Below are 14,052 nucleotides of genomic sequence, written 5' to 3'. Positions count from 1 at the left end.
GGGCGGGCTGAGGGGAGCGCGGGGCGGGCTGAGGGGAGCGGAGCCATGGCGGGGCGGGCTGAGGGGAGCGCGGGGCGGGCTGAGGGGAGCGCGGGGCGGGCTGAGGAGAGCGGAGCCATGGCGGGGCCGCTGTGCCAGGGCTGGGGCTTGGGGGCGGCCCTGCGGAGCCGCGCCGCGCTCCGGCCGCTCGGGCTGCTGGCACCGCCGGCACGGGGAATGCTGGCACCGCCGGCACGGGGCGTGCAGGGACCGGGAGCGGGAACGGGAGCGGGAGAGGCAGCGCTGGAGGAGAACCCCTTCTACGGGAAGTACCGGCACAAGATCCAGGAGCTGCGGAGGTGGGCCCCGAGGGAAGCGGCAGCGGGACGGGGGTGGGCGGGCTGTGTTTTGCGGAAAGGGCGTGCCTGGGGGGCTCTTTCTTGAAAGAGGGATGTTCTATTTTAGCTTTTCGCTCCCATGAGAAACTCGATTAGTGTAGGCCGATTGCCTTGAAATTCACATGTAGCTGACACCAGGTCAGTGAGAGTCGTCTCCCAACGTGGTCAGCTTGATAGGAGATAGTTTTGCGAAGATTAAGTTAAAATTTTAAGAACATGAATCAGTATCATAGTAAACATTTTAAAAGGCCAAATTGATGTTAATCACCCAACACTGCTCTCCACCGTTGTAAACCTTTGGAGCAGGCAAAGAGTATTTCAGCTTTGGAAACCATTGGAGCAAATAAAGAGTATTCCAACTTTTAGTCTTCCATCGTATTATAAAGGAGAATTTGAGCAGAAAATGAGTAAGCAGAAGTTGGTCTTATTTTAGGTGCAAGTCCATCTGCTGGCAAGGTCACAATCAGAACAGCCCATAGAAGAACCATGGTTTTGAATTATCCTGATAAAGATGGATTACCTTACTTAGCAATATGAATCAGCGAAGCAAAGGACTTCACTGACTCACTCACAGAACCATGAAATCGCTTGGGTTGGAAAGCAACTTAGAGATCAACCACTGCCAACCCTCCTGCCATGGGCAGGAACAACTTCCACTAGGACAGGTTGCTCAGAGCCCCATCCAACCCGGTCTTGTTGGAATCTAGTGCCAAAAACAAATCCAGAGCCTTGGGTCACAGGAGATATTTTGCGGCAGCATTCACAGTTTCTTAATCATGCATTGATTTTTCTTGTTTATTGTCATAATTAAAAACTTAAGATTATTTAAAAGCAAACTGGAATGTTTTAATTATATGAATTTATGTCCAGTTGGACAAGGAACAGGGAGTTGGACTTGGGTGATCCTTATGGGTCCCTTCCAACTTGAGCTGTTCTATTGCTCTGTTGTACTGTTAACAGTCCCTGTTCCAATTCAGGTCCAGTCCAGATGTGTTTGAATCCCGTATGGAAAAAAGAAGTGAAGTGAAAAAGCAGCCTGTGGGACATTCCAAACAAGGAGAGTTTATCAGATGCATGGAGGAAAAGGCAAGGCAAATTTTCTTTGTAAATCACATACATTGAAGCTATAATGTTATTTTTATGGGGTCAGTGTAATATTACAAACTTGAAGTATCCCTATCAGTAGGAGCTCTGAAATTTCACTGTGTGATGGCTAAAAGCATTGTTCTGTACTCCTCTGTATTTTTTTTGACTGTAATTCCCTGTAAATTCCCTGCTTGAAACCTTGTCCAAGTTTAATTAGTTCCAGAGTAGTTTGGCCAGAGGAGTGACACAATCCTTCATTTCTCATTTTTTAGTGAATGCAAGAAAACTGTTCAATAATACTGGATCCAAAATGCATAATAGTTTCCTTTTGACTAATCCTTTCTGGCCTTGAAATTCATAGTTCACATTAAATTGGTAATCTTATTTATTTTACCTAGTCAATCACTTATTTTATTAAAAATACACTGCAGATAAATATCTGCATATAAATATCTAAATATTTATAATATAAATATATGTATCTAAATATATCTGCATATAAATATCTAAATATCACAGCACTCAAAGATCTTAAGCTCTCACTCAGGAGTTTTTGTCAGCAGTCAGGTTATGTGTGGCAGGGAAGGCAAATCAATGGTATTAAAGAATTAGCTGTAAAACTAAAGAAGAATGTTTTTTTGCAGGCAGAAGGCTTGGGCAGCAAGACATCAAAGGGAGGATTCACAAAGGAGAAGGTAAGGGAAATGAGCCCAAGTGTTAGGAGGGGACATGGTGGCAAGGCAAGGGTGTGGATTAACTTGTATTGCCCCAGTCAGTGTTTCAGTCAAGAACACTTTGATATAAACCTGGTGTTTCATATGCTGCATTTGGGTGTAAGATCTTGGTTTACTGTTGGGATCCCATTCAGCCTTAAAACTCCTGGCACTCTGGGTTTTTATTACCCTGTCCTTTCTCTGTGACAGTCTGGAAATTCTTTCCAGTTGGGGCATCTGTTCTGAACGTGAAATGGAAAAGGTTAAGCTCATTTTACAGCATGGAAATACATTTGCAGTCATCAGCCAGCCCGGAGACAGGAGAATTCTATTTCACATTCTTTTATTTTGGTAAATCTTCAGTTACATCTACCAAAGAGCACATCTTTGAGATGGCTGAAGGCAGAAGGCTGCAGCTCCTTGTGCAGCTTCAGTAGAGGTCTGCACAACTGGAGAAAAGCATGTGCTGTGTCCTGAAAGAATCTCTTCTGCCTCAGTGTGTGAATCCACTTCTCAGTGTGTTGCTGCTGTGTTTTATTTGGCAATTGAAGGGACTAAGTAACACTGTAAATTGGATCAAGTTTTTCTAGGTTGATTTTTTTCCTCTGTAATTGCATCCGTTCATTCTGGATTCCTACAAGGTCAGAGAACTGCCATCATGCCAGATTCTTTATTCCTTCTCTTGCAGACACTTGATTCAATTCTTAATGTTGAGATGGTGAAAGAAAAATCAGCAGAGGAGATAACACAGGTGATGGATTTAAATGGAGTAAACTTTGCTTCACGTCTGTGCTTAATAGTAATCTACATGTAAGGATGGAAATTTTACTTAGACTGAAAAATAAAACACAGTTATGGATGTATATTTACAAAAAGCATATTCACATGGGTATCCATAGCAGAAGATAAAGTTTTCTCCATCTAGGTAAGTCCTCCTAGGATTTACTAGGAGGTGCAGGTACACTGGTATTGCCATCCTGCTGTGGTGAAAAAAAAGGCTGTTAACACAGAGGAGCATCATCCAAAGATTTGTCTTCTGTTGAAAATGTTTTGTATGTTCTTTATTAAAAAACCCACCACCACCAAAAAAGCCAACCAAAAGTCATTAGTGTGATTATTGGGAAAAATGTGTGAAGCACTTCTGGTGGTCAGTAAATACTGAGCCACCTCTGAGCCCATTGCTGATTTGTGTTACATGGTTGGAATCTGTCCTCTGCTACATCTGGAACCTTTGGAGAACTGTGTTGCAGAAAAGTCAGCTGGGCTTGGTTGAAAAATGACTTCCCAAAGTGCTTACAAAGGTTAATTGACATTTTAAAGCATTTGATATTACTGCTAAATGCTGGACTTTAACTGTATCTCATCTTCTTTGTTTCCTACAGATTTGGAATCAGTATTTTTCTGCAAAAGACACAGTTTATGCTGTTATTCCTGTAAGTAGTTCCTCTACAGTTCTGCACTTGAAAAGCCAGCACGAAAAGCTTTCCAACTGAGATTCTGTTGCTTTTAAAAGCAGTCATTAAAGGAAAGTGAGGTTTCAAGAACACACTTTCTTTCTGGGCTGAGTAATTTTATTGCCTCAAACAAAGGCTTTTGTTTTCAGAAACGCATACCCCTTTTTTCTCACTCAGAGGAGTCTCAATAAATCAAGGGCCTTTTTCTGCACACCTGGCTGGAATTTTCAGGCTTATTTTAATGCAAGTATCCAATACTTTTTGCAAGGCCCTAATGTTTATTAAGTAGCATTTGTATTTTTAGAGTTATTTTCCTCAGAGTTGCTTGTTTCTTTGCCCTCTTCCTCACAGTGCAGGCAGCTGCCTTGAGGTTAATGTGGCAGTCCTAGAGCACTTTGCTGGTAACTTGCATATGGCTAATCCCTTAGGACTTACTTTCATACATTTACAATTATTGGCAGCACTGTCTTTCTTGTGATTGCAGGGTGTTTCCTGAGATAAGATCATACTTCTTACTCCTGATAACTTTTCCAGATGTTAATTGTTCTGAGTTTGCATTAGGCTGGAGCAGGCTTTTTTCACTTTGGGGATTTCTCTTTATTCTTTTCTTCAGAGATATTCTATGATTTTGATCTCTTAAATCTGTCTTTTCACAGCTGTATGTTCCTTGAGTTCTTGAAACCTCATTTAGATCTGGGCTCTGATTTGTAATTGTTTTTGGCCCTTTGATCTACAACTGAATTCAGAGGGAGGCAGTATTCTAAATGTGTAATGTGCTGTATGCTCCGAAAGTGGAAGTGTGGGATTTGAAGTCAACCAGCCTCATGTTTCAGTTTTCCCAACATGTGGATGTTGTGAAAATAGTTTAACTTGCACTTTTACTGTAGCAGAGGGCCAAAGCCAGGGACTCCAATTAAAATGATGTAGGTCTTTCATTAGTGGGGCTGGCACTGTGCTTTGGTGCACTGTTTTAGGAGGAGTGTTGGAAGCTTTTTAAGACTTCAATGCAAACCAGACCCCAGGCACATTAGGAAGCAATTCTTGGTGTCATCGAGGGGAAAAAAACCCTTTGTCTTTTGCCAGAAACTTTTTGTTGGCTGGAAGAAAGGCCTTTCATAAGACTCCCATGCTCAAAAGTACATACAAAGGAATTTCTTGTTGAATGGCATGAGTTTTGTTTCCTGAACACCTAAGAGTAGATATTAATATAGTGCTGGGAAGCAAAAGAAAAAAATTAGGCAAAGGATTTGGGTAAACATAGAGAACATGTGAATGAGATTGCCAGGTTTCATCAGGGCTGACCAAATAGGCTTGTGGTTTTAATTTAAATCTAAGCAATAAGTATGTTATTGAGTGGTATATGGGCTGCATTTTTATACTGAAGAACAGATGACAATGATGTAAATCCACAGTGTGGAGCCAGGAATGTCTCGCTCAGCTGTTGACACTACATGATGCAGTGGAGCAATTACTGAAAGAGGATGTAATGTAAGCCTCAGGCTTGGGGCCCCTACATCCAAGGTATAAAGCTCTGGATCCAAGGATTTTGCTGCTGCATGTTAGAGACAGCCTTGTTAAAACAGGATGCTGCTGACTTTTAGGTAAATAAGAACTAAATGTGGCTTTCCACACACTCATTGTCATCTGTCCCCGCAGTGGGACCTTCCCCATATGGAAGCTGTACCCTCTAAAGGTTAATGAGGTGATTGTGAACAGCTCTGCATCCACGTTTGTATTGTGAAAATTGAACTTCTCTTTCTCCTTCCCCAAAGGCAGACAAGTTTGATTTGATGTGGAAGAGAGCCCAGAACTGTCCATCGGTATGTACAGCAGTGCATGGTTATAGAACTGAAATTCTTCTCTTCAAAGCCTGATCCATTAACTTTTGACCCTCCTGTATTCATACCCCCTCCTGTGTTCATACCCATTGTATCAGCCTGATTAGTAAAATCCAGGTGTTCAAACACTTGTCCTGGTGCTCAGATAAAGCCTATTCATATGTATGAAACAGTTTGATCTAGGGAGAAGAGATGGAGGGTTGAGAGAACAGCAGCACAGAATCGCCCAGGGAATGGAGACTTCACTGGGTTGATGGATTAGCCCTACCTACTTCACTTGCCAAGAGCAAGATCAAATGTATCTGGCTTCCTGAGCTACTTGGAGGTTGGGAAGTTATTTATAGCCTGAAGTGCATTTCTGTACAGTGCACTGGTTTTCAGACAGGTATCCTGCAAGATTTTCTGCTCCCATGTTGTCCTTCCCCTGGTGTGGGAAAATGAGCAAGCCTGTAGCCTGTGAAGCTGGATAGGCTGTAAATGTCTGCAGAGAAGATGCTTGCTGCCTGATCTGGAGCAGCTGCTAAAATGACAGGATTAAATGCTCTGCTCCTTACCTTATATTTGACCATTTCTGCTGTTAGATTTCTAGGTGAGAACAAAAAGTTCAGAATCTGAATGTTCTGTACTCTCCTTTGCTTTTTATATCTCAAAACACTGATAAAAGTATTTGTCAATATATTTGCTAATGAGTTAATACTGATAGGGTGATTCTGCTTTACTGTGTGCTTTGAGGTCTGTCACTTGTCCTGCTATTCTGTCACTTGTGGTGGGGCAAAGAAACTGTTTTGTCTGTTGTGGTTCTCTTACTAAAGCATTAATGCTGGAGGCCAGTGTGACACAGGCATCATTTTATACTAAAGGGAAAACTGGTTTGTTTTCTTTATCATTTCTTTCCAGTTTCTGTATGCTTTGCCAAGAAAAGAAGGCTATGAGTTCTTTGTGGGGCAGTGGTCTGGAACAGAATTACATTTCACTTCCCTGATAAATGTTCAGGTGAGTGTTTGAGATAAAAAGTTCAAAATTAACTTAGGATCCAGAAATATATAATATCAGCATATTGTAATATATGGTATTTACTAAATAGTTTAGCCAACAGTTTTTCTCACTCAACTTGAAAAGAATTATCACTATAAAAGCTGTTATTAATTATGGTTTAATTGTACATTAGTTGCAGGTAAATTAGTAAAGTTGTGGGTATTAAGTGTCTCTCTAGTGTGGACGAGAATGAGGTAGAAGTTCAGTAGTCTCAAAACATGAGCAAGAACCAAGTTTTTTAGAATACTACTTAGAATAGTAGTAAGATGTAATGTCTGTAAGATGAAATATCTTCATAAAAACTGTGGGTTCTTTTAAGTGCAAAATGGTCTTTAGTCAAGGAAAAAAGCAATCTAGCTCTGCAAATCACTTGTTTTCTGTAAATACCAAGAATAATGAACTTCTAATTAGAACTGACCCTTAAGCCCTGGGAAGTAACTGCCTCTGTGGCAGTTAATGCTCGAAGTTTTGTAATCAAGCACCCAAATCTGCAGTGGAGTGAAGGTTTTTATGGGATACTGACAGGTTTCTTTCTCTCCTTCAGACCCAAGGTGAAACTGCTCCAAGTCAGTTGGTCTTGTACCATTATCCTGATCTGCAGAAGGAGAAAGGGATAGTACTAATGACAGCAGAAATGGACTCAAAGTTCTTGGTAAGAGAAGTCTGCTCACTGGCTTCCTTAATTTTATTCTGCAACTCGTCCTACAATTTTGAATTAAAATCAAATTACAGTGAAGCCTTTCAAAGACCCTTTGCCAAAGATTGGTCTCACTGTCTTTCTTTAGCCTAATGTACTTAAGGCTAGGGAAAGCTATAAGGGAGTTGGCAGTCTTTGGTGATTTCAGTTTATGAATTCTTTTTTTCTTTTAATTTGGGTATTATAGTTGAACATTGTAAAAGAGCAAAGCTTCTGTTTTTCTTACCAACAGCTGCAAATTTAAATGAAAGCTGTTGCTACCTTGTCCTGGTTTAGGGCAAATAATATGTAACATATGTGTAACATACTATGTAACATACTATGTAACATAAACAGAACAGATGATTGGGGATACAAACATCATAAAGTCACTCCAGGACATACCTGCAAACAAGTAAAAACAGTGTTTTGAAGCTTAATCCTGTTTGTCAAAGCAGGAGACTCAGGTCTCCTGAGCGGCACTGGGCACTGTAGTGGTGGAACAGGATGATTAAAATATCCCTTCTCTAACTGACCTCCTGACACCCTTTCTGAAACAATGCGTAGAGTAATTTCTAATGCTTTTCTTTTTCCCTGTTGGATCTCAGATCAAACAATCAATCTTTGCAACTAGGTCAGCTGTAAGAAGGGAAAAATGAGGACTTGGTGCATCTTGGAGTGGGCAGGGATCACAAAAGACACACTTGACCTCTGAGGCAGATGCACAGCAGGAGAGTTGTTAAAACACAAGGTGCTGAAGTGTTTAAGTAGGTCAGGAGCCACAGGGAAGTGGTTTGTTGAGAAATTTGCTGAACGAAAGTGACTTGGAGTTGAGCCACGTGGTGAGTACACTGTGGCATTTCTCTGCCAGTGGGACACTGGCACAGCCCCACGCTGATGGTAACAGCTCTGTTCTCACTCCCAGGTGGTCCATGATGCCCAGTGCTTGGCCAACCAGGTGCAGCTGTTCTATGCCACGGATCGCGCCGAGACCTACGGATTAGTGGAGACCTTCAACCACAGATCCAATGAATTTAAATATATGTCAGTTATAGCAGAGCTTGAGCAAAGCGGGCTTGGAAGAGAACTGAGACCTGGGCAGGCTTCTGACAAGTCATAGAGCCTGGCCTGTGGTGAAAGGAGCCAGCAGCAGACAGGGCATCCTAGGAGGGGTGGTCCGGTGCCTTCTGTTTTACAGTTTGGATTTGGCCACAGAAAGAGCCTGCAGACATCCTGGGAGGGTGACAGTCAAGCCTGTCTGGCACTGATGCAAGATGAGGACTCGGGCCATTTGAACAACAGTAACTAATTGCCAAAAAATGGAGCCCAGCACTTCATCAGAAATCAGATGTAATCAGTTACATCAGATGTAACTTCATCAGAAAGAGCCATTTTCCCTGTCCTGTAACTTCCTGCTGCCTGCTGGATTGTGGCAATCTGAAATAAAGTGACAGAAGGGGAACTCTGTAACGGGCTGTACTGACATCAGGAAAGAGATGACAACCAATGTTCTCAGTAAATGCATTTTAAATGCCCTCCACCATTATAATTGCATGGTTCAGTGCTTTTTAATCTGTGTGGAATTCATACAGGCTTGTCCATCAAGAAGAAAGAATAGGAGCAATGGTCTAAGACAGACACCTCTTTGTTTCTTTGTGAGGTTTCTTACACAGATGTATATTGTGGTCTGAGTTTTTCTCAGGATTAAAAAAACAGAGTCACTAGATTTGTTCTGGGAATTTTCTCCTTCTTAATTGATATATTAATTGTATCCTGTTGTGATGTTTCTCTCTTTGAGATGTTTTTGAGCAGTATGAATGGTTTTATTTTTTAGTGTATTTTTAATAGTGTAGAGGAATCATTGCCTGTTTTACAGGATTATTTTTTCTCAGGCTGGCATCTAGTCAGCCAACTCACAAATGACATTTGAAGGAACGAAAAATAACTCTTGTTCCCACTTCAGGAAAGGCACTATCCATAATAAAGGAAAGATGGACTGGCATAGTGACAAAGAGAGTCACCAGCCAGCTTCTTGTTTGTCAAGTGAAAGAAATGTCTTGGTATGAACATGCAGAGCTGCTTTAACACAGCAGTGTTGGTAAGAGCCTGGCTTTACAGACTGCAGCAGACTGGGGGTTTAAAACCTGGCCCAAGTAGAAGAACCCCAAAACTGATGCTTTGAGCTTCTCTTGTGTTCATTCCCAGCAGAAGCAGGCAACACATCCATGGCCAAGGACACTGCAGCAGTGTGATGCACAGCCTGTGGGGGTTACCAGCACTGCCACCACTGCACAGGGGGACACAGGACAGCCAGGAGCTTCCAGGAGCAACACTGAAATACTTCTCATGGCTATGTCTTCCCAGCACTAACTCTTCCTTAGCATTAATTATCTCTGGGCCACATTGCACCTTGGCAGCCTGCTGGAGCTGGCTGCTTCGTTCCCTCCTTTGTCAGAGAGAAGCGGCTAAGAAGGATCTGCAGTTTGTCTCTCTGTTGGAGGGCATGGCTGGTATTAATTTTCTTCAATAACCACAACCTGATATGAAGCTGTGGTGAGTTATGAAGGTTTCTTGCCTTCATAACTCAGGATCTTTTTGCTGTGTAGTTGTAGGATCCTGCTGCTGGAATGCCCACTGTCACTCTGTACTTCCTCAGCCCATTCTTTGCACTGCATGTCCTTAGAAAGGTCCTTTCCAACCCAGCCCATTCTCTGATTTTATGACGTGAACACTTCGGCTGAGCACTAAATCTACACAGTGCAGTTTTATGTTGAGGGCTATTTTACCACCAACTCTTAGATGTGTGAACTCCTGTCCATTCAGGAAATTGCAGAATGTTTCTAGAGGAGGCAGATCTTCTCTTGGGGCCTTGCTGAAAGGAGATGGTTTTGCTCCCTGGTAATGTCTTTTGGTTTCTGTTCACTGAGTGTGTACAGAGCAGTCTGCAGAGCAGGGGAATAATCAATCAGCAAAGGCATGGATAGGGCTGTGATAATCTGAACAGAAAATCACCTTTATTAAAAGGCATTTCTACTTCTGGTTTATAGCGTTCATGCTCCATTTATCATTTTTCCTTAGTTGATAGAAGGGCTGTTTTGATTAATTATTCACTTCCTACTTTGGAGAAGTCGAAGTTTCTGCATTCATTTTTAATGTAGCTATAATGTAACATCCCTGAGAGTGAAATCCAAGGCTTCCAAATCTACACCTCAGCTTCTTTCTGAGCATAAAAGACCAAATTCTCAGGTATGAGGCTGTAGTGATCACTACCTGCAATTTTGAGTGGTGTTTTTTTCAACCCACCATGTGATTTTTTCCTAAAATAAGAACTTCTCTGAGGCTTTAAAAAAGGCAGAAGTGGCCAGTGCTAAGCCTGAAACTGGGATGAAGACCCATAATAAAATGGTCCAACAGAATCTCTAGGTCTAATCCAGTGCCCCACTGAATGACTGCTGCAAGGGGGAGTAACCCAGCTGAAGAACTGGCCCTACAAACCACCCTTGCTGCAGAAAGCAGCAGTGATTTGTGGCTGTGTGGCTTCTCCAGTGCCTGAGACGCCTTTGTGCATGACCTGTGCTGCCTGGCACAGCCATGGCACGGGCTGACCACGGGCATGGATGGGCACTACAAGCTGCAGAGTGGACACAGACCCCCGGGGCTGTCTGGCTTTCTGCAAATCAGCAGCTGCGCCAGTTTCAAGCCACTCACGAAGAATTTTAAAGATTTGATGCCCTTAGGATCTGTGCTGAACCTTAGGGCTGGTGAAAAATAATGCTGTTAGGCTTGGCATGGGGAGAGAGGTAACACGGCGAGAAGGTGGCTGTGGGATTAATGTGCCATGCAGCCACTAGAGGGAAGGTTTGCCTCCTGATTCTGAGCTCTGAGCACACACACAGCTTGCCCGAGCCTGTCTGCTCAGCTTTGTGAACTTGGTGAGCTGAGGACTGTAGAGATGCTCAGGCTGCTCCTGTATGGTCCATAACGAGTTGGGCTGCGCTAAGTTCAGCTCATGGGTCCACCAGCCCCGTGTCCTAGATCCCACCTGAGCTGCCTCGGGAAGGGCGAACATCCTGAAGTAGTTTCCCAGCACATTTTACTGATTGCCGGTCTTTTTTTGGGCCAGGATCCTCCCGAGATGGATGTGTCTGGTTTTAGTAGCCATCAAATGGGCACATTCAGGGAGAAGAAGCCCAGGACTCCCAGTGGCCCCAGGTAAGCTTCAGCCCCTGCAGCATCCTGCAGCAAGGACTTGCTGGCTGAAGCAGGTGCTGTAGGAGCCCCCTCAGAGCTGGCTGTGGTCTGCCTCCAGCTGTAGGAGAGCCCAGGACCGGGATGCAGCAGGAATTCCCGCTAGGAGTGGTGGAGTGAGTTTTGCAGGCAGAGGCTCTTTGTTACCAGCATCTCAAACCTCTGGCTTGCCCACCTGCCCCTGTCACCCTGGGGAGATAAACCCAGAGCCCGTCCTGCTCCCAAGGGAGGACAGTGGCAATTGAAGCAATTAAGGAAGTGCAGACTGACGGGATGACATTCTTATCCTTCCTTAAAATGATGACTCCAGTGCTTTTTCATCTGTGCCTGTTTTTTTTCCCTGTGCCCTAGAAAATGGCAAGACTCCAGTGCCCTCTGATCCATGGCTGAAGAAGTTCTCACTCCCTGTCTCTGAGTTTGGGACATGATGGAGCAGAGCAAGGGAACTGAGTGTTCCCGACACTGCATAGCTGAGGCAGACTTTTCTGGACACGTCCTGTTCCTCTCTGGGAATAGCCAGAGCAAACCCGCTGCTCCCTTAGCTTTTTCTTCTGGTCTGCGCAGGCATTCACAGCCTTCAAGCCCTGCCTGGGAACATGCAGCTCCTTAACTCAGGAGCTCTGAGAATGGCTGCTGAAGGGCTGTGCGAGAGCCCAGCGCAGTGCTGGGGGCTGGCAGGGGGCTCTCCCACCCTCCCCCCGGTGCAGCCATGTCCTGGCAAGCCTTGTGAAGCTGCTTCGCCGTCCTGGGCCTCTTCCCGTGGCTGCCCGGGAGCTCCGATGGAGCCGCCCAGTGCTCCGGGCTCGCTTCCGTCCCAGCTTCCTTCCCCCGATAAATCCAGCCATGCACCTGCCTCCAGGAGCGAGGCCAGCATTCCCCTCTTCCTTCCTCCAGGCAGACAAATGCCCTCTTCACAATAACACATCCCTCCTTCCACAAACCTGTCCCTCGGACTTTTTCCTCTCTCCCAAGTGGCTCCTGCTCCCCCTCCCCACAGCTGGGATACGGGTGGCCCTGGACCATGGGCTCTCCGCTCTGTGAAGTTTCCAAAACCTCACACGGGGGGAAGGTCCCTGAGTAGGAGGGACTGTCCACCCGTGGACCTGTGGGGCTACAGCTGATGTAATTCCAGCCCTCCTGGTGTTCTTCTGGCCCCTCTCCTTTGGCTCCAGGCTGCTGAGGGTGGGAGGACCCCATCTCGCCTCCAAGTATTTTGGCTCTATTTTGCCTGGATGTAAATCCTGGCTATGAGTTGCCTTTGGGATCTTTGCTATTTGGCCAAGCCCCCTCAGTTTTGGATTTCTGCCCATTTTCTTCAGGGATTTCAGCTGAAAGTTTCCTCCTGGCTTGGCATTTGCTGTTGGGAGTTACATCTGCTCCACAGACCTCCACCTCCCTCTCACAAAGTCTGAGGACATTTTGTTGTTTCCTGCATCCCAGGTCCCCAGGAGGATGAGCAGCACTGCTCAGCCCTTGCTGGGACTTGGGGTGGCTGTTATGAGCACCCAGCACCAGGGTTGAGAAAAGACTTCACCTGAACCTGCTGGAGTCAGGAGTGTAGCTGATTTGCCAGTGACCAAGAAGAGTCTGCTGGATTACTTGAGCTTGATCCTGCTTTTAGGGGTGTTACTTTGACCTGAGACTATCTGCAATGACTGTTAGAGATTCACTCATGAGCAGGGCAAGGCTGATGTGGAGAGGGCTCAGCCTGCAGGTCTGGGGAGGATGCACACACAGAGTCGAGCTCTGAGCCTATGGCTGTTGTACTGGGTTAGCTGATGATGGTGGTGGTGGGAAGCAGCTGGACAGATGAATGTGACAGCCTGTGCTTCCCTCCTGCCTCAAGAGCTGTGTGTGGCACTTTGCCTCAAGGTTTTACCTTTTCTGCAGATGTGAGACACCTCAGCCATTTCATGCTGTAGTGGATGCAGAGCACAGATGGATCCTGCATGTCCTTGGTGTGTCCTCCTGTCACCTGGTTCAGGACCTGCCCTTCAGCCATGTCCCAAATGGGGACAGGCAGAAAAGCAAGGGGCTTCTGGGGTGTGCAAGCTCCAATTCTCTTCAGGTCCAGTCAAAAGTGATCCACCAGTTGCTGCTGCCTGATTAAATGGGCCCTATGGTGACTTCTTCACTTTGAATAAGATGCCACTGCAGGTGCCAAAGAGTTTCTATTGCACCTGCACCAAACCAACCTCACAGAGAGAGGGAGGAAAGGAATGTAAATGCCTTGCAGGGCTGGGCTTACCTTCCTCAGGGCTGGCTGCTCTGAGAGGCCACTGGATGGATTTATTTTTAAAGGCTGCCTCTGAACATTGTGCCTCAAGAGCAAACCCTGGCATCACCTGCAACTGAGAAGCCATGCTCTGGGTAAAGGATCCTGCAGAGACACATCCTGCTGGATGCACAGGCTGCACGGGTTTGGGAGATACATCCATGGCTGCAGCCCCAGGGGATGCCAGGCAAGTTCAGGGAATCCTCCAGCTTTATGCAAACGTGCCCATCAGCCACATCCTCCCTGCTCCGTGCCCCTCTGCCCTGCTCGCCCCATCACCTGCAAACGCTTGACTTGGCCTGAGTTTAACACACATGTAAGAAAGGCTAGAAAAGTTTCGCTCACTAGGA

At 45.1% G+C, this 14,052-nt stretch overlaps 1 protein-coding gene across 1 annotated transcript; it reads left to right on the top strand.

The window, feature by feature from the left end:
* The first annotated feature begins 71 nt into the window (after nt 1-71).
* ATPAF1 (ATP synthase mitochondrial F1 complex assembly factor 1) lies at nt 72-8,905 on the top strand. The gene is made up of 9 exons (XM_058843057.1): nt 72-338; nt 1,355-1,463; nt 2,108-2,158; nt 2,865-2,927; nt 3,559-3,609; nt 5,403-5,450; nt 6,366-6,461; nt 7,048-7,155; nt 8,105-8,905. Exons 1-9 carry the CDS (start codon nt 118-120, stop codon nt 8,297-8,299), a joined length of 942 nt encoding a protein of 313 aa, XP_058699040.1. The 5' UTR covers nt 72-117; the 3' UTR covers nt 8,300-8,905.
* Nucleotides 8,906-14,052: the final 5,147 nt, after the last annotated feature.

Source organism: Poecile atricapillus, chromosome 7 (genome assembly GCF_030490865.1).
Source record: "Poecile atricapillus isolate bPoeAtr1 chromosome 7, bPoeAtr1.hap1, whole genome shotgun sequence".
Classification (NCBI taxonomy): Eukaryota; Metazoa; Chordata; class Aves; order Passeriformes; family Paridae; genus Poecile; species Poecile atricapillus.
Note: the sequence above shows the minus strand (reverse complement) of the source record. Positions and strands in the feature narration are given on the sequence as shown.

What these genes read in the sequence shown, in the direction of transcription:
- ATPAF1 (XM_058843057.1), top strand. Translation starts at nt 118, where the DNA reads ATGGCGGGGCCGCTGTGCCAGGGCTGGGGCTTGGGGGCGGCCCTGCGG. An exon ending in AAGATCCAGGAGCTGCGGAG is followed by an intron (nt 339 to 1,354) that starts GTGGGCCCCGAG and finishes GTTCCAATTCAG; the next exon opens with GTCCAGTCCAGATGTGTTTG. An exon ending in TCAGATGCATGGAGGAAAAG is followed by an intron (nt 1,464 to 2,107) that starts GCAAGGCAAATT and finishes GTTTTTTTGCAG; the next exon opens with GCAGAAGGCTTGGGCAGCAA.